At 36.8% G+C, this 27,732-nt stretch overlaps 2 protein-coding genes across 3 annotated transcripts in view; both read right to left on the bottom strand.

Moving 5' to 3' along the window:
* Nucleotides 1-977, bottom strand: part of TMF1 (TATA element modulatory factor 1) — a 35,405-nt gene extending 34,428 nt beyond the window's left edge. Inside the window, exon 1 of the mRNA XM_015072442.3 lies at nucleotides 114-977. Coding sequence (XP_014927928.3) covers nucleotides 114-255 — 142 coding nt within the window. The 5' untranslated portion in view covers nucleotides 256-977. The remainder of the gene's footprint in view (nucleotides 1-113) is intronic.
* A 1,679-nt stretch (nucleotides 978-2,656) lies between these two features.
* Nucleotides 2,657-27,425, bottom strand: UBA3 (ubiquitin like modifier activating enzyme 3). 2 transcript variants are annotated; one of them, XM_027039207.2, is made up of 18 exons: nucleotides 27,315-27,425; nucleotides 27,087-27,128; nucleotides 25,118-25,238; nucleotides 23,720-23,800; nucleotides 19,943-20,025; nucleotides 17,048-17,128; nucleotides 13,193-13,236; nucleotides 12,783-12,847; nucleotides 12,326-12,481; nucleotides 11,276-11,378; nucleotides 10,987-11,100; nucleotides 5,766-5,819; nucleotides 4,972-5,008; nucleotides 4,804-4,885; nucleotides 4,365-4,465; nucleotides 4,173-4,236; nucleotides 3,982-4,036; nucleotides 2,657-3,451 (listed from the first exon to the last, which is right to left on the bottom strand). In XM_027039207.2, the coding sequence occupies exons 1-18, from the start codon at nucleotides 27,332-27,334 to the stop codon at nucleotides 3,363-3,365; spliced, it is 1,392 nt and encodes a 463-aa protein (XP_026895008.1). In that variant the 5' UTR covers nucleotides 27,335-27,425; the 3' UTR covers nucleotides 2,657-3,362. The 2 variants fall into 2 exon arrangements, with proteins under 2 accessions (XP_026895008.1, XP_026895009.1); XM_027039208.2 differs by lacking the exon at nucleotides 27,087-27,128.
* Between the last annotated feature and the right edge of the window lie 307 nt (nucleotides 27,426-27,732).

Genomic DNA, 27,732 nt, shown 5'->3' with positions numbered 1-27,732 from the left:
GCCGTCGGCGGGGAAGGAGCGCTGCCCACACCTCTTCGTCCGTTCGCCTGCCACAGGAGAGAAGCCTCCGCGAGCCCAGGTCCCCCGGGACCCCCCGCCCCTCTCTCCCTTACCCGGCTCTCCGTACGGAATGGTCTCGGCCCAGGCGCTCGGCTCCTCTTCCTGGATATCCAGGACCCTGTCGATAGACTTCTGGGCCTGGGACAGGGCCTGCTTCGCGAAGCTGGAAAGCTGGGAGGCGTTGAACCAACTCATCTCCCCTCCTCAGCCGGCAGTGGCGGCGGCAGCACCAAGCGGGAAGGCGGAGGGCCAGTCCGACCAGCCTGAGGCCCCGGGAGGGGTGCTGCGGAACGGCCTCGCCCCCTTCCTCAAACGGCGGGCCCGGTCAGCGGCGGGCCATGACTCTGACAATCCCCCCCCCGAGCCCGGGACGTTACCCTCAGACCTTCGCGCACAGCTGAGACGAAAAAGCTCGAGCCGCGCATGCGCGGGCTTCTTCCACGTACACAAGCACCAAATCCGGGAGCCCAGAGTTCCGTCAATAGACGGAAGAAAAGGAGGAACTTATACGTCACATCCGGTACCCGAAGCTTCCCTTTAGTTACGGAGAACGCGGAACTATTTCTGTTGATAGTGCTTATGAGCGAAAGGCGCAGATCCTAAGCCACCAGCAGCTCTGTGGCTGCTAGCAGAGGTAGCTTCTTCCGGGAGGAAAAGCTACTTTTCACGTGGCTTCCCTCCTAGAAAATAGCTCAGGTACTAAAAGCGTCTTGCCAGTAAGGATTGCAAACAGGGGCTCCTGAGTGGCTCAGTAGGTTGAGCAACCAACTTCTGTTCAGGTCATGATCTCTAGGCTAGTGGGTTCCAGACCTGCCCGGGGCGCTGTGCTGACAGTTCAGAGCCTGGAGCCCGCTTTGGATTCTGTATCTCCCTCTCTCTCTCTCTGCCCCTCCCCAGCTTGCGCTGTCTCTCAAAAATGAATAAACCGTTAAAAAAAAAAAAAAACTGCAAACAAAACTTTGGCTCTCGCCTTTCTATTAGCGCTTTGTCTCAGATATTTAATCAGTCCTGTGTTAACCTGGACCTGAGAAACCCTGGGTTTGGGTTTGCCTGAAAATACTGGACTTTGTATAAAAGGCCTGGTCCAGCCCACCTGATGACGTAAGTAAAAAGCTATCATCTGCACGGTGTTACAAGTCTGAATTTCTGAGGCACAACTTCCCCTTCACAAGTACGCACTTCGCCCCATTCAAAACAAACCTGAAAAGCACTAAAACTATTACTCTGTTAACGTGTGTTGTGCATACTATTTAAAATACAACTTTTTCTGCATTCACTCTTCAAACATTTCGTTATGAGAAAAAATGAAACTGGTGGCCTACCTAATCCGGTCAGTGGCTAAGGGATTTAGACTCCATAATGTTAAACGCAAAATTCGGTCAACATTTGAAGCCAGATTCCATACAAAAATTCCGATTTCCAGATGACTTTGAAAAATATGGATACCAACAGTTAACAGTGAGCTGAGGTACTTGCCACTTTACAAAAGTAATTTTCACTCCAATTTGCCACAAATCTATTAAACCTCTTCCATCTCCCTGCTGTGGTTATTTAGGCTTCCCGCCTACATTTTATCCCACTGCAAGCAACTATGTCCTAAAGCCATTTTTTAATTTAAAACAAAATTAAACTTTGCCCTTGAAAAGTTATTTATGATTTTCCAATAGTTTCATCTAACCAGTAAAAATTTACATGTTAAAACTCGTAATATTTAGTGATCTACACAAGTAGTACTAAATAATTCAGGTAACTAACTTACAACAGCTTAAACAAGTAGACTGAGAAGGAGGTTGGGGGCAGACTGGTGTTGGAATCCCTGTTCCAAGATTCCTAATTGTACAATTTGGGATAAATGATGTAAACTTTCTAAAAGGATTGAGCTCTCTGATGGAGATATGAACACATTCTCACACAAGGCTACTCTGAGAATTATTAGAGCACCCGTGTAAAGGAGGTGCTAAATGTTAGTCCCTTCATATTCCAAAATTCAAACTTTATCTGTAACTTTCTAAATTTTTAAAAAAATGTTTATTCCTGCCAGCACAGAGCCCGATGTGGGGCTCAAACTCAGGAACCGTGAGATCATGACCTGAGCCGAAATTAGATGCTTTAAGTGACTGAGCCACCCAAGTACCCCTGAATCTGTAACTAAATTTTTAAGTACCGATAACTATGTATCTCATTATATGATTTTATAATGAAACAAACGTTGGTATGGAGCTAAAAAGAATAAATAAAAATTTAACCTAGTGACATGTAATCATAAAGCTTTTGAATAGAACACTGCCATCTAAGTGAAAAACACATAGTGCATGTTCCCACATTGAGACACTAAAACTAATTTTTCAATACTTACACTTAATTTCATCTAAAGGCTTAATTTTTTAGGGAAGAAAAAGGCATTTTAAGGACAATATAAAAAGATTCCATTTCATTACATTATTATGTGAGAGCAAATTAAATCAGTAGCTATTTCTTGTGGTACCATAAAAGTTTTGTATTAGTAATCCTGCTACACATTTAAAAATTATTCCAATGTACATTACTATGGAACTTACTATCCTTAATATACCTTAAAAATTTTCAGTGAGAAAAGTAGACAATATATGATTTTATTAATAAATAGTGTGAAAGCATCAGTGATAACTGTTTGAACATTAGATTCTTTTAAACATCCATGTCTTGGCTTTAATATTGTGCATATTGGCCTCTATGGCACTACAAGTAAACATGAAAATAGTTCCCATTTCCATGCACAGGTATTCAGCTATAACACCATTTACAAATTATTATGGACACGGTAACCTTTGCAATAATTAATATTCATTTGGACAACCACAATTAAATGAATATTAAATCAGGCAAGAAGTAGGCTATGTTCAATATGCTCTAGATGTCAGGTTGTAATGTTTAATGTTATTTAAAACTTTATTTTCTAATTTTCTTTAAAGGGGTATCTTTTCTATATGTGGGTGCTCAAATGAAAACTGAGGAATGCGTTCTGTGACCATAATAACAGAAGTCACGCATCAGAGTGTTTGCCTCCTCCTCTAAAGAAATACATTTGCTCATTATTTCTCTCTCCAGATATCATTTGCCGTATTATTAATGAAAATGCTTACAAATACCAACCCCAAAATTCTGTCTTCAAGGTAAGTTAAAAATTTAAAAAAAGAGTGGTTCTTTATATAAAAAAGTCAAATTCTAGCAACACTAACGCTAAAAATGACATTAAATTTCTTAGCATACACGTAATATATAATATTTCCATCAGTTTTCTATTATGTGCAGATTTATTTTCCTTAAGAAGTAAAATGAAGTTTGAATAGTACAGTCTGTGGTGTGGTGACATCAGCAACTGCCAGTTCTTGCCCATCAACGAGTCCCAATTCTATAACAGAAAAAGTATAATTAACCCAAGCAAAAAAATCTCAACAGAAGCAAAACACACACACACATACAAAGTACACATTTAAGGTCTAGATAAACATCAAAATCCAATTCTCTTTAATCAAGGTGATACTATCTTTGATTTCTTTGAGTTTTTTAATATTCTACTGAAAGAACAATTCTATTATCATTTCTAAGGATATAATTATAATGAAATCATCATTTAAAGGCATTACCTAGAATAAGGATTCATTACTTTTACCAAGAGAAAAAAAGAAGAAAATGATTAGTAAATAGCTTTCATTCATTTAAAATAAACCACTTGGGTGGTTCAGTTGGTTAAGCGACAGACTCTTGATTTCGTTTCAGGTCATCTCATAGTTCGTAAGTTTGAGCCCTTTGGGCTCTGTGCTGACAGCACGGAGCCTGCTTCAGATTTTCTCTCTCCCTCTCTCGCTGTCCCTCCCCTGCTCATGTATTCTCTCTCTCTCAAAATAAATAAACATTTTCTTTTTTTAATCTTTAAAATACCTTTCAATGTCTTGGAGAGATTTGGCCTTGTTCGTTCTTCAATAGAAGTTACTGACTAGAAAACAAAATTATTTTAATGTAAAGCACATTAAGTGAAATTGAACTTGTAATATAATGAGAAAAAAGACTTGTAATATAGTTTTGTGAAAAACAAAAAAAACAAAACAAAAAAACAACCAAACACTGATTACCTGTAAGTAAAGTGTTCTATTTCTTCCCTCTAATGTAGCTGTGATGGCTGGAGATTTCATCTGCCTAAATTATGATAGGGAAAACATAAAATTAAAAAATCAAAGATCACTTCTTAAAAAACAATTCTAGTTTTTAAAGTTTTAAAATCAGAAAAATTATTTCTACAATAAAATAAAATCCAGAACACTTACAGAGATGCACTATTGGTTAAATAATCCAAAACCTCCTGCAATTTAGCAGATGGAGAAAACTGAATATTTTGAGGAAGCTGGCTACATGCTGGGCAGTTCTCCTACACACATAAAACACAACATATAATAGTGGCATACACACCAATAATAGTCTATAAATATGAAATGAAAATCAACTTGTTTTATAATCGTATTTCCTACAAATAAATTTTCATGCTTTAAAATCTGCTTTTCATAATAGACCTGTTTTCCTAAATTATTTTGCTACACAGTATTTATTTTGGGCTACACTGCAAAAGATATATAGTAAGTAGGTTTCTGGAAGTTAAAGAATACATAGGATGTGGGCAATTTCACTCATATTTCTAACCAGTAATTAATACGTAAAAATCAAACTATGCATGATCAAATAAGTTTTCATTAGTGTAATAGTACTTACCTTTCTCTCTGCTTCAAATGTATACGTGTACAGTCCATCTACATCATTGAATACCAAGTAATTATTAAGAGGAATATATGCACTGTAATGAAAAAATGTTCATCTTTATACAATTAAGCCAAGTCAAAACACAGATTTACATAGATACTAAAAAATGAAATCCATTACCTTGTGGCTATTTTAAAAACCTCAGTGGCACACACAGCTGAAGAGGGGAGAAAATAAAGGTGCCTCAACTCAATGAAAATTAGACATTTAAAATTACAAGTTTTTTAAAAGTCAGTTATAAATCAGAACAGATAAACTTTTAAGGCTATAGATTAAAAAACAGATATAGATTTATACACACACACACTCTTTAAAACACTGAGAAAGTAACAAATTTTATATTTGTTTTATATAATCCAAGTAAGAGAGTAGCATTGCATGTTTTCCTTCCTCTTCTTTAGATTAATGAGCAATCTGTTACACTGATTAAAAGGAAAGGTATATAGGGGGCCTGGGTGGCTCAGTCGGTTGAGTGTCCAGCTTCGGCTCATGTCATGATCTCACAGCTGGTGAGTTTGAGCCCCGCGTTGGGCTCTGTGCTGACAGCTCAGAGCCTGGAGCCTGCTTCGGATTCTGTGTCTCCCTCTCTCTCTGCCCCTAACCCACTCGCATTCTGTCTCTGTCTCTCTCAAAAATAAATTAACATTTAAAAATAATAATAAAATTTTTTTAAAAAAAGGAAAGGTATATAATTTCCCCTTACTACAGAGCACTTTATGACATAATTTAAAACAAATATATACAGATCCAATAGCTTGTTCTTTTTTGCAGTTTTGTTACACCCTCCCCACCTAAGAAGATACCAAATTTCTCGAACACTAGTTTTCTGAAATCAAGTAGCTGCAAAAATGTCAATTTAATGAATCAAAACTAAAGGAGAGAAAACAAAATTAAGTATGGCCATTTTCCCCTACCTGCAATGACTGCATTTGTAGAAGCTACTGCAGGAATGATTCGTTTTACAACTCCTGAAAAATATATTGATTAAAAGACGGTCATTTCTTCTAAAAAGTGTCTTAGACAATCTGATTATTAAATATCATTTTCCACAACTTGATTTTTCAGGCGTTCAAGTCAGAAAATAGACTTAAGTTTAACAATGAAATGATCTTCTTTCACATTCCCATCACTTCGTTGTATGTTCAGAATCTTGAACCAGTTACAGTATCAAAGAAAACTCTTTACTAAGCTTCAAATAAAAGAGACAATATAATACAGCTCACAAATAGAGTGTTTATTGTATTCCAGGTACAGTATGAAGATTAAGATACGACAGAATTTTCATAACATCCCTGTTAGTCTTATCACTCTGATTTTGAAGGTAAGGAAAATGAAGTTGAGACAAATATCCACAACTATACATCTAATAAAGTGATAGGAGTGGCATATGAACCTATATCTGCTCCCAAGTGCATAATCTTAACTGCTACAGTTTACTATACTATCCTCAGTGAAGTGGGAATAAAGTATAAAGAACAATAGTTAACTAATTTTTCCTCATGTAATAGTTTTAATGATTCCCCGAAACTTACAACAAACAGAAAAACTGCCCCTCATCGTCTCATTTCCCTCTATAATATGGACTATTCAAAATATTTCACTGTACTCTATTTCTATCTCATGTTTTGCATATCAGTATTCACAGATTAGGAATGAACAAAGCCCCACCCTCCACCATCTTTTTAAGTACAAAATGAATATTCCCTAACTATATCTGAATTGTTCATTTTGGAACACAAAAACTTCAGAAAAAAGTAGCCATATTATCTTGGGAGTTGAGGGAGAATTTAAAAACGTGTTCCCAGACTTTAGGTGCAGGCAGGTTTCAAAAAACTGAGAAAAAGGCCAAATAATCTAAAAAGACATGGAACAAAGACAGTGAAAAAGTTTGGAAACCTGTTTTAAAAAGTTAATTCTGGGGGCACCTGGGTGGCTCAATCAGTTAAGTGACCAACTCTTGGTTTCAGCGCAGGTCATGATCTCACAGTTTGTGAGACTGAGCCCCACATCAGGTTCTGTGCTGACAGTGTAAAGCCTGCTTGGGATCTGGTGTCTCCTCTCTCTCTGCCTCTCCCTGACTCACACGTTCTCCCCGTCACTCTCAAAATAAATAAACAGCTAAACTTAGGGTGCCTGGGTGGCTCAGCTAGTTAAGTGACTGACTCTTAGTTTCAATTCAGGTCATGATCTCATGGTTCATGAGTTCAAGCCCCACAGCAGGCTCTTTGCTGTGAGCGCAGAGCCTGCTTGGGGTTCTCTCTCTCTCCCCCTCTCGGCCTCTCCTGTGCTGTTTCTCTCTCATTCAAAATAAATAAACTTTTAAAAAGAAATAAATTTAAAATTAATTAATTTATTTTTAAAAAGCTAACTCTGACTGTATGAATACATATAATTTCAGAGAAGGGGAAGTAGGGAGGAACTAACTTCATGATGGTTAAACTAGAAGCTCTCCAGTGAACCACATACAGCAGCATGTACTGAAAGGAAGAACAGGTAGTCACAGTGAGGAATGTAAGACACATTGCCCAATAAGAGCCAAAATGATAAAGACTTCTCATCGCCCACTCCTCACTTCTTGTCCCCACCCCCTTTACTTCCAATTTTGATTCTGTACTTTGTCAAGGCTCTCAATCATCAGGCTCAAAAGCACACACCAAGCCTTGCTAAATATGGAAGGATGAAAGAGGCTGCATATTGAAATGAGTTTACAGTTCCTGATCGGGACAAAATTAAGTCATTTAATTCAAACTGTTGCCAAATGTGCACTATATGCCAGACACCGTTCTACGTGAGTAGCAGTGAAAACATGTATTTGCTTTTACAGAGTTTCCTTCTGCTTTCATATACTGAAGAGCTTTATAAAGAAAGTAAAACAAGGTATATGGTAGAGTTGACAATGGTGGAAGAGGTCCCCTAAAGTAGATGATCAGGGATGACCTCCTCAGGAAGGTGATAATGTGAGCTGAAACCTAAAGCATGAGCAAGATCTAGCTATGCAATGACCTGGGGAAAGAGCATTTTCATAAACAGTAAGGGCAAAGGCTCCAGGGCAAGGATGTATCAAAGTGTTAAGTATGAAATATTCTTTGCATAGGAAAACAAGGCTACCATTATTTCTGAGAAATTATATGAACATTGATAGTGAATGGCTCCAAAGTCATTATCAGTTGAATGAAGGAGTAAACTGGTTAAGTTGGTACCTGAGGGATAAGCAGCCAACCTTAACGAGATCCAAAGAACATTCCTGGTATAAGAATCAGGAGTATTTAAAAAAAAAAAAAAAGAAAAAGAAAAAAAAAGAATTAGGAGTATTAAAGCTCCAGGGTAGGAATGAGTTGGGTGTGTTCAAGAACACAAAGCAGGGACGCCTGGGGGGCTCAGGTGAAGATCTCATGGTTCGTGGGTTCGAGCCCCATGTCAAGCTCTGTACTGATAGCTGAGAGCCAGGAGGCATCTTCAGATTCTGTGTCTTCCTCTCTCTCTGACCCTCCCACCACATGCACTTTGTCTCTGCTTCTCAAAAATAAATAAATGTTAAAAAATTTTTTTTAAAAAGAACACAAAGCAGGTTGGAATAGTTAGAGTAGGGGGAGTACAGGAAGCACTAAGGAGCATGTAAGAATAGAATTTTTAAATGACATTACCAGGACATCAGTAAATACAAGGAAATAATCACAGAAGAGAAACAGCAGATTTTCAAAAAGATGGCAAAGCCTTTTTTCTAGTGAACTAAGTGATGAACTTGGAATAAAATTCTGGAAGGATGAACTGTGAGTACCTACATTAGGAAGCATTGATCACTAGACTGAGCATTAAGATTGTTCACCGAGTTAAGTCATGTTGGACTCAGTTACTGTGACAAGTAACTAGGTAACCCAGGGAAACATGGAAGATAGTATATCCAGGATTCGGCAGAGCAGTTGGAAAGGTCTTTCATGACATCCTTGTGAATAAGACAAAGAAATAACAAGTACTCAAGAAAGCCTGATCAAAAGAATGAGATAAACCTAAAAGGGCCTAACCAGAAGTATGATTCAAATGTCTGTTCTCAGCTACTTGAGCCTTGTTAAAAACAATTTTTTTTTTAATTTACATCCAAGTCAGTTAGCATATAGCACAATGATTTCAGTAGATTCCAGTGATTCATCCCCTATGTATAACACCCAGTGCTCATCCCAACAAGTGTCTTCCTTAATGTCCCCCCACCCACAACCCCTCCTGCAACCCTCAGTTTGTTCTCTGTATTTAAGAGTGTCTTATGTTTTGTCCCCACTCCCTGTTATTTTTGCTTCCCTTCCCTTTATGTTCATCTGTTTCGTATCTTAAAGTCCTCTTACGAGTGAAATCATATGATATTTGTCTTTCTCTAATTTCACTTAGCATAATACCCTCTACTTCCATCCACATTGCTGCAAATGGCAAGATTTCATTCTTTCTGACTGCCGAGTAATACTCCATCGTATATATATGCCACATGTGCTTTATCCATTCATCTGTTGATGGACATTTGGGCTCTTTCCATACTTGGCTATTGTCAACAGTGATGCTATAAACATTGGGGTCCATGTGCCCCTTCAAAACATCACACGTGTATCCCTTGGATAAATACCTAGTAGCACAATTCATTGCTGGGTCATAGGGTAGTTCTATTTTTAACTTTTTCAGGAAACTCCATACTGTTTTCCAGAGTGGCTGCACCAGTTTGCATTCCCACAGCAGTGCAAAAGAGATCCTCTTTCTCTGCATCCTTGCCAACATCTGTTGTCTGAGTTGTTAATCTGACCCATTCTGACAGGTGTGAGGTGGTATCTCATTGTGGTTTTGATTTGTATTTCCCTGATGATGGGTAATGTGGAGCATTTTTTCATGTGTCTTTTAGCCACCTGGATGTCTTAAGTCTTGTAAAAATTTTTAACTATTTGGAAAAGAGATAGAGCATGATTATCAAAACAACAGATGAAAAGATGCTGGAAAAAAAGAGACAACCTGGCAGGCATAAAAGCACATATAGAGAGGTAACAGCAGGTTTAAGAATAAACTTCTAAAGGGGTGCCTGGGTGGCTCAGTAGATTAAGCACCTGACTTCAGCTCAGGTCATGATCTCATGATTCATGAGCTTGAGCCCCATGTCGGGCTCTGTGCTGACAGCTCAGAGCCTGGAGCCTACCTCAGATTCTGTGTCTCTCTCTCCCTATCTGCTCTTCCCCTGCTCATGCTCTGTCTCTCTTTCAAAAATAAATAAACATTAAGAAAAATTTTTAAAGAATAAACTTGTAAAGACTTATACTTGAGTATTAAGATACAAAACTACCACCCCAAAAAACTGCCAAACCTGTAGTAGGAAGATGGGGCTTAGCAATTCCATGTAGGAAAACTTTCAGATTTTAGTAGACAGTAACCTTAAAGAACCAGAAGTATACCATCAACATAAATAACAAGCAAAGAAATAACAAAAAACCCTGCTCTCCTCTAAGACTGCACCAATTATCACAAGTTTATTATAAGACCAAACCTAGAATGCTGCATTCTACCCTAGATAGTTAAGAGAAATATGGACAACTGGAACATGGTTAGAAAAAAACATGATGGGAATTTAACATCAGGCAACATGTCAAAGCTCTGAAGGAACTAGAAAGGCTGATGACAGTGATTTGCAGGCAATATGATAACTGTTGTCAATATGTTAAAGGCTATTACTCAAAAGGGAACTGATTTATCTATGGTGTATGCTGGGGCAATACTCAGGCCAAACTAAAGATGGAGATTTCTGCTCAGTACACAAAATAATTGTCTTGACAGTCTTATCCAAATGTGAAATAGATGGTCCCAGGATGTGACACATTCCTCTTCAGTGAAAGATAAAATGAATGGTTCAAATTGGATGATGCAGGGCCTCTTCCAATTCCAGTAAGATTTTATTAAATTCCTCTAGCTAAGAAGTAGTATGGATTCTGTCAAACTCTGTTCCCTCCAACCAAATTTGGAACACCTGGAAACTATTATTTCCATGGTACTTTGAGCCGCAAATGGCTGGTACTATCTGAAATCATTTATCCATTATTTCTTTCAGAGCATTCCAACCCTTGAAAATGGGATCATCCCCAGGTTATAATTCATGACAATTCACTGACTTACCTTGAGTGAGTCTATAGGTAACACCCCTAATATTATATTGTGATGCTCTCTCGAGGGATTTTTGGAAAATCCACTGAATATGATCAGGATCATCTCCATCTAATGGAACTCCTTCTGTTAGGGGGAAAAAAAAAAGAAAGAAAAGAAAAGAAAAAGAGAAAATAAGCAGGAGAGGAAGACGGAAACATGTAAACTAAAATCAACTTGTTTTTAATGTAATTACACAAACGGATAATATAAACAAATATATATCTTACATAATTCCGGATTATGAAATTCAGTTTATTACCTCCAAAAGGCTGCTCCTTAGGCCACTGTAATATCCTTACATACTCAATACAGTGTTCTGGTAGCCTGGGCATAGATGCAATGGTGCACATGGGAAAATTAACCTGAAAGCACAGTTTACCTTTTTTAGTGGATTTTAAACAATGAATTATTTTAAAATGTAACTTCTAATTAGGACTGCTCCCTAAAAGTAGATAGTAGGTTTTAATTCATCTTAGCTTTCCTCTTATAAAAACATTTTATACCACTAATAATTCTAAAACTAAAAGAGCATCTGAATCACCTGCCTTAGATTCATCTTCCTATAACAATAGGTTTGCCCTACATGTACAAAATTTAAGCTTTGTTAGATCATGAGAAGAAAAGTGCCAAGTAATTTCTCAAATATGAGCACTTCATTATGTTTGCCTATTTAAATATGATGGTATAAAACAAACCAAAACAAAAGCAAATTCACAGAGTTAAATCAATCCCAAGTAAACACTAATAAAATTCTTTCTTTTTGTTTTTTAACCTTTATTTTAAGTAGGCTCTACACCCAATATGGGGCTGGAACTCACAGCCCTGAGATCAAGAGTCACAGGCTCTGCTGAGTCAGCCAGGTGCCCCTAAAATCATTTTTACTTTTAAATCAAAATTCTAACTGTCCTTAAAGTGGGTATGTAGCTTAAAGAGGCCCATCTTTGGAAGGATCATTCTCATCCCTGGTATCTTTATTTCCCCAAAACAATCACAGGCAAAAACCAAAGAAAATACAGTATAGCTCTATCCCAACATATAACTTTAGAATTGGCCTTTGATCCCTACTCTCCAAAAGAAAAAATGAATACAAAGGAATTATGAAAAGAGAATAGTATCATACTGTGATATTTGGTTCCTATGTTTCCAGAAATAGACCATAATTTCTTATCTTTCTTCTTAGCATGATTTTTAAAATATGGTTACCTGTAATTAAAAATCCCAAATACTGAACTAGATTTAATAATTAATCCTAACTCTACCCCCCAAGAGACTATAACACAAACGCAAATGCAGGTGCTTTTTTGATTACCTGTGGAGGATACAGTTCTAGTGTGCATTCAATACAAGCAGTCATTCCAGGCAGAATCACCCTGGCATTTCCTTTAAAACCTTCTGTCCCCCCATCTATCAAAGGGACAATGGAGCTTGGATCTAATACGCCATCTTCATAATTTAGAAGAGATATCTAGGAAAATTATTTGAAGGTAGGAGAGGGGAATAACAATTAAAAAAAAAATAACATGCTGTCAAGTAATTTCACAAGTCAATCACATTACTGAGTACTAGATTATCAAATCAAGGGATTATGATATTAGCAATTTATATTCTCACCTGAAAATTAATGACTGACAATAAATAATGAAGCACAACTACTTGAGTGAAAATTAAAATGATTTTTCAAAAATATGATACGGTATTCTAATTTTTGGTATGTTAGAAGCAGCAGCAAGAACTTCCAAGAATCATAACAACACTAAAGTTTTTACCAGCATGCCATTTATCCATCTTCTGGCTATGATAGAGTCCAGTCCACATACAATTATATGAAATTCTATGGAAGAAAAAGCAAGTTTAGCTTTTAAAAATGCCATTGCACAAAATAATTCACACTTTCTAAGAAACAAAAAAGCCCCACCTTTTATTACAACACAAACACACACAGCTCCTAATTCTTGAGTAATCTTTACTCAGGACAACAAATAAAAATGCAGCTAATGATATCAACTAAGAACTACAACAGTGGCATTCTCTGTTCAGTCAACCTTACTGAAAAGCAAACACCAAGAGATGAAAACAAATGAAGAAACAGCCCTCAAATAGCTAGCAACCTTCAAATAGATAGCAATAAAATACAGGAAGAATTTAGTGAGAATTTAATTTCAAGTGGACAACTTACGTCGATAGAAAGTGTCATTAAAATCTTGAATCTTGTTGAAATGTCTGGATATAAGTAAAGGAACTTAAGCTGTTAAGTTTTTAATTTATAAAGTGAATTTAACAATGCCATAAGGAACAAATTATAAATGTATTTAACAAGACATAAGTCTTCAGTGTTCCAGGGAATGTGACAAAATGAACACAATCGTAATTCATGACAACACCTCTTTTCTAAACACTCCTCTCCTTAACTACTTAGTTCTCTCATCTCTGAACTCCCATATTATATTTATGTCTCTGTTATACTCTCTACTAGACTTCAGTTTTAATGTCAAACCATACATCCTGGGAAAGCAGACTGTGTGCTTTAGCCCTAAGCACATCATTAGCCCTAAGCAAAGAGGCAATATGGATCTTAGTGAAGGAAACACACATTACAGTTCCCATTGAGGCACACGATTACAAGACTTAGGACAAATGAACACCTTGTACACCTTGAATTTATACGAAGTTATATATCAAACATTTTCCATTAAAAATAGGAATTACTGCTGCGAAGCTAATTTTAAAAAACCAGGTTTCCAATAGCTTTTTCAGGTACTAATGTGATTTGTTATTTTGGGAGTAAGTGGGGCAGGGGAGGAGGGAGGAACAAATCCTTGTTCTTCTCTCATTTAAGTCAGTTTTCCAAGTCTCTCTCTTTTTTACCCTACAAAATTCTATCAGCAGTCTTTCCCTGTCTGGATGTTGCAAAGAGAACCCCATTCAAAAATGGCTGTTGGTGTTAATCAATCATAGTAGGTAGCATTTTAACAGCACACGTGTACAAAATATTTTAATTTTTCTAATGGAGCAATTTTCTATTTAATAATATATATTATACATCTCTAAATTATAATAATCCATCATATATTTTTAAAAAGCAAAATGGAGAAAAACGGGACAATATAAATTATGTTTGTCCTAGATTTTTTATTCTGGACTATAAATAAAGCTATAAAAAACAAATTCAATTCTAGCCCTCACCCATTCAGGCCTCTATTCCTTCTAAATGCTCGGCAAACAGGAGGCATAAACTGCAGCTAGCACAGGGAGGTCATAAGAGAACCAGAGCACACACTGGAGAAACAGCAATAGGGGGACCCAGGATCCACACTAAGAAATTCTATGCCCTGGATTTCTACAAAATACTCAAAGTTCACAGATCTAACAGTATGCATATTCTTCTTCATCCTTTTCCCTATAGGGGCCTGTATTTGCCTTTTTAAACTTTTTATTTTGAAATACTACAGATCCACAGAATGTTGCAAAGCTAGTACAAAGAGGTCCCGTATGTTTTTCATCCAGTTTCCCCTAGTGGTTACCTCTTAGAGACTATAGCATAGTATCCAAACCAAAAACATGACATTGATAAAAATGAGTATGTACAGCTGTCATTCAAACACGTGTAGATTTGTGGAACTGCCACCATAAAGACATGTGACTATTCCATCAAGGCAATGCTCTACCTTCTGCTAACCGTTTAAGTCACTCCAATCCGTGTCTAATCCCTGGCAATCAGGAATTTGTTCTTCATTTCTGTAGTTTTGTCATTTGAAGAATGTTATTTAAATGGAAACATACAATATATGATGTTTTGAGATTGGCATGTTTCATTCACCAGGTCTTTTGTTTTTTTTTTTTTTTTGAGAGAAGGTGCGCATGAGAGAGCAGGGGAGAAGCAGAGAGAGGGAGAGAGAGAATTCCAAGCAGGCTCTTTGCTGTCAGCACAGAGCCTGACACAGGGCTTGATCTCACAAACTGCGAGATCATGAGCTGAACCGAAATCAGGAGTTGATGCTCAACCGAGCCTCCAGGTGCCCCTCAGCTTACTGCCTTTGATATCCACCTAACTTGCTGCATGTTTCCTTAATTCCTTTTTATTGCTCAGTATTACTCCACGGCATGGTTATACCAGTATTAACAATTCACCTATTGACAGATGTTTGGATTGTTTCCAGTTTTTGGAGACTGCAGATAAAGATGCTATGAACATTCGAGAATAATTTTTACGTACACCTAAGTATTTGTCTCTCTAGGGTAAATGCTGAGGAATGAAATGACTGAGTTATATGGAAAGTATATATTCACATTTTTAAGAAACAGCCTATTTTCCAGATGGCTATACCATTTTACATTTCCCACCAGCAACGTATCTGTGATCCAATTTTTCTGTAGCTTTGCCAGGATTTGATTTTATTATTTTCTCCTTTAACTGTGTCAAGTATGTAGTAATATTTCATTGTGGTCATAATTTGCATTTCTCTTATAGCTAGCAACGATGAACATACTCTCGTGTGCTTTTTGCACTATCTTCTTTAGTTAAATGTCCCTTCACATTTTTTGTCCATTTCCGAATTGCATTGTTTTTTTACTGCTCAATTTTCAGAGTTCTTTATTTATTCTGGACAAGTCCTTTGTCAGATACCTATTTCATAATTATAACCCATTCTCATAATTACATCTCATTTTCTTAACAGGGCCCTTCACAAAACAAAGTTTTTAATTTTGATATAGTTCAATTTTTTTTCTTTTATGGATCACACTTTTTTGATGTGGTCTAAGGCCTCTTCACCAAGTCCTACATCACAAAGACTTTCTCATACACTGCCATCAAAGTTTTAGTTTTACATTGTATACTTAAACCTATGATGCATCTTGAGTTATTTTTTTCAATTTTGAGATTTGAGTTGAGATTCATTTTTTTGCATACGGTTATCAAAAGTCTCCACAACTTGTTGAAAAGATTATCCTTTCCTCCACTAAACTAGTTTTGCACTTTTGTCAAATACCAATTGGCCGTATTTGCCTCTGGCTATTACTGGTTTCTGTGTTCTACCAATGTGTGTCTCTCTCTGCTAACACCACAAAGTCTTGATTATTGTAGCTGTATTGAGTCTTGAAATGATACAGTGATTCCTCACACTGTATTTTCTCAAAATTGTTTTAAGTGTCCCGTCACCTGTGCATATACATTTTAGAATCTCGTCTGTATCAACAACGAAATCCAACAATACAGGATTTTGATAGAAATTGTATTAAACTTGTGTACATATGTAGGGTGACATGACACCCTTACTCTGTCAAATCACCCAATTCTAGAAAAAGGAACACCTTTCCTTTCATTTAGACCTTTGATTTCTTTCATCAGCATTTTGCAGTATTCAGCATATAAGTCACATACTTATTTTATTAGATTTATACCTAAGTATTTCTTCCTTCTTTTGAGTGGCTATAAATGGTATTCACTGTATTTTAAATTTCACTTTCTACATTTTCACTGCTAGTATAGAGAAACATATTTGGTTTTTTTGTTTGTTTTGTATCCTGTGGCATTTGTCAAATAGCAAAGCTCACCTCCTGAATTTCTATAAAATACTGAACGTTCCCCAAACCTACAGAACACTACTTTTTTAAAAGATATTTCTTCTAAGAATGAATTTACTCCGACACACCTTCCATTTGGTTAATAATACAGTGACTGTCTATTCAGCCTGCTACTCTAGGGAGACATAAACATTAACTATAGCCAGACAAGGACTTACAGTCTAGCAAAAGAGATATGTAATTCAAACTGAAATCAAGGGCAATAATGCAAAACAAACAATGGCACTGGCTGTGAAAGCTTAATTTAAAAATTAGGGCAAAAAATATTTATATAACCTTAAAGAAAAGACTGGAAGCAATATAAAACAAACCGTCACCAGCAGATACCTCAGTAATAAACTTACTGCTGATTTTTTTTTTTTACTTATCTGTATTCTCTATGTTAAACATCTCTTTTATAATAAAAAACAAATGCTTTTGAAAGTTAACTTTTTTGTCAAAAGGATACGGAACTACATTGCAATTAGGAACTCTGTCATTAAGAAATTCTGCAGCAACTTCAGCCTTAGGTCTTCCAACATCTTTAGGCCTACAGGAAAAATTATATTTAAATTATCATTCATCATATAAATCTAGATGATCTATATAATTTACTTTCAGACATAAAAAATATTCATGGTGAGTTTATTTAGAGGATATTTAGAAGGAATACTTTTATCGAAGTACTTTTGATGAGTGATTAGGCATTCAACACTAACACCAAATGGCAACACTTGCTGATGTTCCAAATTGTATTTACAATACAACTGTAAAACTGTAAAATTCACAAGCACTGACAAGTCTAATCAAATATTTCTTAAATGAAAATAGAAAGTGTTTGTTTTTTATTTTTGTTTTTTCCATATAAAGCATAACAGTGGCATGTTTCCTGGCCACTTTTCACTCTGGCATTTCCTAATGTAAAATATTATCCCACACTCAGAGCATTCCAAATCTGCCCTGAACCCCAGAACCTCAAGGTGCTACTATGGAGGTGGTGGCTGAAATATACATGAGATTTATTCTGGGGATACAAGAACCTTCATTTATCCCCTTCTTCCCATGTGTGTTGATTAAATAGTAAATTTTATGTCGCATAAGAAGTCATATGCATGTGTTCGAAGAAGAGACAATGCCAAAGCCATTATCTAAAATTGCAAATATTGCCAACATTTTTAAGAAGCTAAAAACAGAAGATCTAAAAAGGTCACTCCTAGTTAAGAACCATAGCTATAGATAGAAAAGGACACAAAGAATCCTCTCTTCTAATCTCAGTATGAATGGTATTTTCCTTCTTACTACTTCCTTATTCTCCTCAAAGACATAAATCACTCCCTCACACATACATAGTAAGAGCTTCGTTACTACTTTTTCACAACATATTTTTCATTATACACAGAAATCTATCATACCCATTAGACTATGAACACCTGGAAGAAAGAGACCATATTCTTATATCTTTGTATTCCTTCATATATAAGCACAGAATACTTTAAAAATAAATGAAAATTTAAAAATCAATGTTCCCAATAAAAATTACGTTTTATTATTTACTTTTTAGAAGTCTAAATTTTTCATGTTTATTTATTTTTGACAGAGAACACAAGTGGGGGAGGGACAGAGAAAGAGAGTGAGAGAAAAAGTCCTAAGCAGACTCCATGCTGACCCCAATGCAGGGCTCAATCTCACAAACCCTAACATCATGACCTGAGCCCAAATCAAGAGTCAGACGCTTAGCTGACTGAGCCACCCAGGTGCCCCTAAAATGGGAATTTTAAAGAAAAATAATTTAACAGGCCAATTTTTTCCTCTCCAATAAAGCAGTGTGCTTTTCTTGATTCAAAACTTCTAATAAGAGTTTTATTCTGACTTTGTCCTAGAACTAGACTGTACAAATCAAGGAACCTGATTTCAGTACTGTATTCAACTACTCTGGACAGAGCTCTTTAGATAAAAGGGATAAAGGAGGCTTGATTCTTTAATGTTGTGGATTATATGCGCTTCCACAGAACCCAAATAAAAAAACTCCTAGACAGTTTCTGTAGAAACTGCTAATTGACCTTTCCAGAATTAGGGGATCAGATCGCTCCACCTAAAAACTGCCCTCTGAACAAAAAGGCTTTATACAGGTTATCAACTTTGCAGGACACCCTGGCCTAATTGCTTATTCTGGAAAACAATGACCTGCCCTGAGGGCTGCTCTGAGATTAAAGGAGGTAATATAAAGACTTTAGAAAGTGTTTACTACATCTTAAGTACTCAACAAATGTTAACTATCATTATGATTTTCAATCATTATTTTAGCTACAAACTAAAGGGCATGGCCTATCATCATTAACCAATGAATTCAATGGGATCTTTCTTAGATCATTTATGTACTAAGAATGTGTCACACGGGAAGGATCCACAAAGTTTTCTTTGAAGAAGGATAATTTCAAGGGCTAAATAAATAAACAAAAAGATAAGGCCTAAATGTTAAATGTAGAGTTCACGTCGCAATTACAGCACTTCCTTAACTTGACTTTAACCCATCCCTCAATCTCTTTAATATCTTCCACAAAGAGAGAGGTTTTATGCCTATCCAAAAATTTAATTTTACCTTCTCTGCTAACCTAACCTTATATGGCATATCTACAACTATGTGAGCACTCTCTGCTAGTAATCTAATCCCTAGAAAGAAAAATAAAAAGTCCTTATCTCTCCATATGTATAATTTTTTGATCAATGATACTTCTATCTAAGCTAGTCAAATCTCTAAATGCTACATAGTAAAACTGACTAATGAATCTTTCCTCAGGACTGCATATATGGCCTACTTCCAGTTTTTAAAGTCATTTCTAACAATCCATTTCTAGACGCTTTCTGTATTTCATGTTTGTCGAAGGTAATTATCCCTTTGTTCCTGGGTCTTCTCTCCTTAACTGTCCATTTTCTTTTTCTTTCTATTAACAAAGTTCCAACTCTTTCACAACTTCATTGCCCCAGAGTCACCATACGACTCTTGGCTTATAAATTCCCACCAATGTACGTCATTAGGGCCTAATATTCCGGCTACTATTCTCTCATGAAATCAACAGGAGGAAAAAGGCTGCACTCCACGTCTTCAGAACACAATCACCTCCCGAATCACATAAACCATTTGGAAATCTCTTAAAAAAGCACAACAAAATCATGTATTTGTTTACAAAACTAGTTTCACCAGAATGCTCAAATTTTCTTGCAAAATTTTACCTAAAAAGGGAGTGGTAGTTATTTTTTAAATAAAATGAGTGTTACCCTCTCATAGTTTTTAAAGATGATTAAACTGTAATGTACTCAAGTTCAAGTGATTATCAGCATTTTAAACTAAGATCTTAAAACTTACCTAAATAAAAACTGCCTATTTAGATTGGAAACATCTATAGTGTCCATGTCTATAACATGAATCTGTCTAAAACCAGACAATGCCTGTGGGAATAAAAAAAATCCAATTAAGCAGAAATTTCCTCACATTTGAAATTTTAAGATTTGTTTTCATGTAGTTCTAAATTTATAAATGCTCAATAATAAATTCTACATAATTGTATTCAGTGGTTAAAGAGTCTTACAAGGTACATAAAACTCAGAGTTCTTGTAAAGGTCAAAAATGTGTAACTACTCAACTTTAAATAGTCTACAACCAAAAGAGAACAACTCGACATTTCTGTAGCGGTTTTATAATCCCGTAAACACATTTGTAAAGTTTGTTGCTTTGCTGCTGTTGCCAGCTATTTTAATTTTACTAGTCTTACTAATTAACTGAATTTGCTGTTCTTTTTCAGAATATTGTTAATATTCCTACAAGCTTTATCTTAGTTTACATAACATTAAGTATGTCGTGCTTCAGAAATAACTATTACATAGTTATATATTACCAACACACATACGTACACAGCACATGTAAAAGGAGTGTCCTTAAAGTATTGAGTCAAGAACAAGCAATCAAAAAAGCTAAGGAAAAGCAACAAATGGTTGCATTTCAATAAGGCCACATATTCTAACAGTACAACCACTGCTCAAATTTATCAGCAGAAGCAACAGAACGAAAAAACCAAGTCTCAATAATTAACCATGCTTTTCTGGTCTTGGTCAGTGAAACAGATTAAATCAGATGTCAATTAATTCTCCTACTTTTGGGCCCCTCCTTAGATAGCAAGATGTCCTCCAGGGCTGTCCATACTTGCTTTCTCATATTCCTGTCTCACACTTATACTAAACAAGCTTTCACTACCACCACTTCACAGAAAACTGCCCTTGTCAAGGTAACCAGTGACTCCTAGGTCGCTACCTCCAATGACAATTTTCAGTCTCTCTAATCGTACCCACCTGAGATATGTGACCGGGTATGGACCAATTCCTCCTCTTTAAAATACGTTCTGCACTTGGTTGCTACACTCATGAGAAATTTGAACACTAAAAACTGGTTTCCAGTTCATCTCACTCAGGAGCTTTCCCCCTACTTTACTGGCCAGAAGGTGGAGTGCCCTTGTGCTTACTTCTCGTTACTGCTTGTGATCCCAGGCAATTTTGGAAGATAAAGCATCATCTGACAGACCTGTCAAACTTAACAGTTTCCAAAACCAAACTCATTCATCCTTGCTCACCAACACCACTAAATCTATTCTTTTCCCAGTGTCTTCCATTTCAGTGAATGCAAACTCCATCCTCCCAGGTGCTCAGGAGAAAAAGCTTTTCATGTCATCCTTCACTCTCCTTTACTCATGTCCCCAAACTAATCCACTAGCAAACCCTGTTGACTCCAATCTCAAAACATATTCATCATCCTGACCACCTCTTACCACTTCCAATGCTACCATCTTGTTCCAAGTCATTGTCATCTCTTGCCTAGGTGACTCCAACAACCTTCTAACCAGCCTCTCAGCTTCCTGCTCTGTTCTTCCTTGAGCTTTTTTCTCTGTATATCAGACACAGTGAACCAGGTTAAAAGTCAGATCAAGTCAACTCATCTGCTTAAATCCATCCACTGACTTCCTGACGCATAGTAAGAGGCAAAGTTCTTACAGTAGCCTGTAAAGCCTTTTGTAATATTCACTCTGAGCTCCTCCACCTCCCACTACCTCTCTGATACCCTGTGGGAAAATGCTCCCCCTTTTCCACTTCTGATTTAGCTATAATGACCTCCTGGCTGTCCTAAAAAGTAACGGTCATGCTCCCACTTGACAGATTTTGCACCAAATGTTCTCTCTGCCTAAAGAATTCTTGCTCACCCCTTTGCTCAAATAACACCTTTTTGTAAACCACTTCCATTCTCACCAGGCTATCTACCAAGCTATCAATCTTGCATTCCTCCTTTCCCCATAGCTTTTATTACCATCTGATATATTATGTATTTTACTTGTCTTTTTCCCTCCGGTAAAACATAGCCCCCACAAATACAAACACCCGTCAGTACTATTCAAGGCTGTATCTTTAGCTTCCAAAATGATGCCTGGCATATGAGGGTGAAGAGGTTAAATAACTATTGATCAATCATTACTATTAATGTCATAGCCTTTTTTTTTAGAATGAGTCTTTAGGGGGCTTATAGTCAATTAAAAAAATCATGTATACCTCTTAGGTATTTATGTCTGAAATAAGCAAAGTAACAAGTGGTAATCGAAAAGCTTTAGTTTTCTTCTATTAAGAGGTTATTACAACAATAAATTATAAGGCATCAAAGTTGTTTGGTGACTTCCTTAGATCTAATCTCCAATTAATTTACATTTAAAATTACCATATATCACATTTGCAGGTAATAGCTTCATTAGAGAAAAAGTTAAGCATTAGGAGATTTTTGCATACAATGCCTACCAAAACCACTACCCATCCTCCATAAATCCTTCCTGTCTAGAACTCCTTGGTACTGCAATAGGGTTTTTATGTTTAAGAAAGTACCGTCATTTTGGCACCACATCACATAGTATATCATACACAATGCTATTTATTTTGTGTAAGACTTGTACCTCCAATGAAATTTCAAATTCATTAGGGACATAGACCATGATGACCCACAATCCCCTCAGAACTAAGCACGGGAGTAAGTACCATGAAGCGCATTAAGTTTCTGCAGTTCCACTAGGAGTGACATTAGTGTTTTCTTAGCAAAATGTATGTGGCTGTTTACATTTAAACTGTAGCTCCAAGACCAACTTTTTAAGTCCTTCATCTGGCCAGTGAATGTGACTTTACTCATTGTCTAAGAGTTTGTTCTAGCACTTCCAATTTTCGACACACCAACGAACACCTGACATACAACACCTTTAAATCAATTCTTCCCCTCACCATTTTTGTGAAATAAGCCAATAAGGCCTTATAAAAAGCTACTTTGTGGTTATTAAAAGTCAACGAAACTCTTAAGTCACATATTATGGATTTCAAACCAGTATACAGAAATAGCTTCACTACAGAGTACCCTCTTTTAAGATGATACTGTGAAAACAAATTGACAAAAAAAAAAAAAAAAAAAAAGGCTTAGCTCTCTGAAATTTCATGAGTTTACTATTTTATGGCCATCACAAATTACTGTTTGATTAAGTCCTGTAATGACCTAATGGCTCAGTGAAAAGCACACTTCACTAAGATTTAATGACCTGGATTAGGTTCCAAGCACATCACTATTCTTCAGAAAAACTTGGGCAATTCATTTACCATCTCTGAACCTCAGTGTCTCCCTATATGTAAAATGGGACAATATCCTATCCACCTAACTGGGTTATTTTGAGGAACAGAAGAAATAATTCTTTGAAATTACATGTTAAAATAGGAATTACCAGTTTTGTTATTTACTTCACTGAAATTAATGACTGCTATGCAAGAGGAAGCACAAAGATTTATTTAATAAAGACCAGAGAAGAAAACAGAAGAATTTCTATCAACGACTTTACAGTTGAAAACTTTAGACTGTAAAAAGTTCCACAGTTATATCATCATTTTAATTACTATCTCTAATCTGACCTGCTAAATTTATCTAACAAAGTCTCAGGAGAAAAGATTAACAATCATAATAAAGAAATTTTCTAGTAATAGAACAGAAAAAGAAAAAGGACTAATTATCACAAGGAGGAAAAAAATACATTATATATATATATATATACATATATACATACATATATGTATAAATTACCAGATTTTTCAGGAGCTCACATCCTAAGCCGCCAGCTCCAATGACTAGAACTTTACATGTATCTAACAAAAACTGGAGAGACTGTAAAGAATGAAAAGGCATTATTAAAATCTGGTTGATAATAACCGTAAGTACCATCAATAAAGCAATCGCCATAAAAGTTTCTAATGTTTCCGTGAAAAAAGCAATTGAAGATAAAGAGCAGACTTTGTATGCAATGAATTATTTTAAATTTATGAACAAGGTAGAACCAGAAATTCTGGTTGAATCCCAATGATTGAAATCCCAATGATTTCAGCGGGTTTCAATTTTAGTGTTTTTAAATTCATTTTCATTTTATGAAATTAAAAGTTCATGTCCAACAAGAAAAACTACTATACCTAGTTAATTAAGACTCATCTTTTTTTTTTTTTTAACTCTGAAAGGGGATGGAAAACAGCAAATTTACTTATTTAACTGACTTCCTGAGAAGAGAAAAGTTTGTAAAAACTTTAACAGAGGATCAAGCACTGCACAAGGTGTTTAAAGGTCTTAAAAAGGTAAGAACAACAATAATGGCATTTATAAAACAAGAGAAAACAGAAAGAAAAAAATGGACAAAACTCTTAGAAAACTGTACATGAGCAAAAATACAATTTAAAACAATCATTTGACACCAGTATCTTAAATTATCAGGCAAAAAAATAAATAAAAGGTAGATTATCCAAAGAAATTCAAAATACTTGCAATTCTGTCCAAGACGAAAGGAGAGAAAATTTATACTGAAACCCAAGAGTCTGTACCTTAATTTTAGGAATAGCATAATATTTCTATTTCAACAACATCTCTTTATAAACACAAAAGACATAAACACTAACTATAGAGAAGATATCCTCTACCTTGTAGTAAAAAATAAGTTGTATCTAATTGAACACTTGCCTTAAGTTAAACACTCCCAGTCCAAAACTCTATTCCTCTATTATAGAACAGTCATAATTTTTAACATGCAATTATACTCAATTCTAAGATGCGCATTTCAACTAAATTTCAAAATTTAAGCAAGTACATGTATATCTCTATCAAATTTAATTCCTCAGAGTAGGGCTAAAATGGGGAATGTGTCTCAGAAGTCATTTTAAACTGTAATTTTAAGTGAAGTATAACTTAGAATCTTAATTCAGATTATAAAGTTATTTTATTCTTGGGAATTCTCAACACATTACATGAGAAATGTGAAAACTACTAAATATTTGTCATTCAAATAAAATCAGTTGCAAATATTCAATTTAGTATTTCAAGATAACTTACACAACTGTATTAGTATTTTTTTTATTAAAGAGCAAATTAGAAAGAAAGCATTTTATTATTTTTGAAACATAAAACTATTAGAGGAGTTATTTAAAAATAAACGTTTCTCACTTCAGTGCTCGGTTCGAAATCAGGGTGTGTGAAGGGTCCAGATCGCTCGAGGAACTTCTTTACATGGTTCCAGCGACCTTCCCAGTCTCCAGTGTCCCCACACCCACCATCAACAGCCATTCTGCACAGAACACAGTAAATTCAGCTGCAAAGATCAGTAGGAAAAAGCCACACCTACAACTATTATGGTTTCCCCAAATGAAAAAGTAACCACACCAGACCTGCTCAAATAAAAAGGGAAGTATCAGTATGATTAGGCTTATGCTTTTAAATTTTCCCTTGGCTATTAAATAGTTTATTTCAAGTTAGGAACAGCACGTTTGACGAAATGCATCATTCTACGTGCTTCTGGGATCCTAAAGCAAACCAAGATCAAATTTGGGATTTTGGTCAATTGGTGAGAAATGGGCTTTTCTACATTTGGAATTTATAAAAGATTACTGCAAACCCCTCAAGTCTGTTCCATCAACACACTTATACCAGGAAAATGAAAAACAAAAAACAAAAAAACTCCACTTTCAGATGTGTGATGCTCCAAATCTAATATAATTCATGTGTCATTTCCAAGTTTGAAAGGTGTGATTTATTGATTATTTCTGATGAGAGGAACTGTTACACATTTTTCTCTGAAAGAGGTCCCAATTTTCAAGAAAGAATCTCTTAACTATGAGGTGTTGTTTCCACTCAACACAAAAAAAGTTTGGGGTTACAACTACACTACAGATATGCATTACTATCTAAAAACTTTTTAGAACATACAACTGAGTAGAGAGGGACTCCTCTAACAAAATACAAAATGTGTTTCCTATTCTATGCAAGATACATGTTTGGTTTTGATTATTTTTAATTTTCAAATTTCCTATAAACCCACAGTTGCTACCTTCAAATGTATTAGTAATACCCCATTTTTACGAAGGGACAAATAAGTACTGCCTAACAATAAAGCCCACAGGTTTTGATGTCACAGCTCAGCTGGGTCTGGTTCCACAACATTGTGACCTTCAGCAGATTACCTAACAGCCATAAACCTCATGTGTAGGTGGTAGCTACATCTTAAGGTCAGAACGAGGATAAAGAGATAATCCACATATAGGATTTAGCAAAATGCATGGCATATAGTAAGCATTCAAATCTTAACTGTCATTTTAAACAAAAGTGGAAAGGAAATGAAAGATGGGAAGGAATGTGAAATTAAGCTGGATATTCCAGTCCTCTTGCAATTGCAATTGCAATTAAACTCTCCGAAGGAGATTCGTAGATTCTAAAGCACTGCTACCGGGAACTGGCACAGAAATTACTAACTCACCACACCCACTGCAAGAGTACGTTCCTCCCCTCCCGTGTAGGGAGATGAAACATTAAGTGGTGTGGGCCAGGGTGGAAAACATTTTGTTTAAATGTCTCATCAGCACAGAATTAAGTATCTGATAAAAACTTATCAGGGGAAAATAAGCTCTTTGGAATCAACACTCTCCTTTTAGAACCAATTATTCTGCAAAAATGATTGAAGTGCTTACTGCAATACCTTATGCAGAAAGTTCTCATAAAAAGTTTGCAATTAATACTACTGTCTCAGTATTTACGAAAGGCCAAACAGGCCTACGGTCCGTTTCACGTGTTTAAGAAAGATTCCCTTTTCACAAGGTCACGGCTCTGACAATTGGGGTGGAGGAGGGGTTGGGGCTCAAGGGTCCTTCCTCAAGACTTTTGGTCAAGTACCAGCCCGGCGGGCCGGTGCAGGACCTGCTGCGGTAGACCCCGGGCCCGGCGCCCGCCCGAGACTGAGACGAGGAGCGGCCCGCCAGGCCCCTGGGGCTGCGGGATGGGGGTCAGGGGATGAGGCCGCGCGGCCTGCGCTCCGGGTGCCCCCCTCCCAGCCCCCCGGGCCCGCTGCGGCTGGTCCCCTAGGCCTGGGGTCGGGGGAGGCGGGGGTCCCCGGAGAGGGCCCCGGCCTCCCGGCAGCACTAACTTCTCAGCCAGCAGCTCCTCTATTCTCCTTCTTTTCTTCTCCCTAAAAGAAAGAGAGAATAAAAGAAGGGTCAGCATCACGCTACACATTGGGCGCCGCGAGGGGATGGGGGGGCGAGGGGACGGGGCGGGGGGCTGGGGGACCCCGGGTGGCGGCGGTGACCGCCCACCGCCGCGCTCTCTCACAACCCAGCCCGGCCCGGCACGCCTGCTGAGCCCGAGTACTTACGGCTCCTCGCCATCCGCCATATTGTTCTCCGCCTCTTCCCAGGTGCCCCCACGGCGGGCGGGGCGGAGGGGCGGGACGACGCGAAGGGGCGGGGTCAACGGGGTCGAACGAAATGGGGCGGAAAGGAGCACTGGGGCGGGGCCAGAGGAAGGGGTGGGGCTGACTGCGCGGAGGCTACGATGGGTTTTAAAGCCTTTTCTTGTAATTATAATCTTGATTAACTACACTTAATTACATAAATCTTACCCAGAGTGTAATGTTATGCTGAGTAAAAATATACATATAATACATTATATGTTTGTACAATTTACGTTAACAATTATATAAAATGATATATTCTATGAAAAAACTCTTTGAAAGAGCCATCTTCATACGCCTGACCTTTTCCCTGACGCAAAGCATCAGAGTAATTTTCACT

The sequence above is a fragment of the Acinonyx jubatus genome, chromosome A2 (genome assembly GCF_027475565.1).
Source record: "Acinonyx jubatus isolate Ajub_Pintada_27869175 chromosome A2, VMU_Ajub_asm_v1.0, whole genome shotgun sequence".
Taxonomy (NCBI): Eukaryota; Metazoa; Chordata; class Mammalia; order Carnivora; family Felidae; genus Acinonyx; species Acinonyx jubatus.
This window is presented reverse-complemented; position numbering and strand designations above follow the sequence as displayed.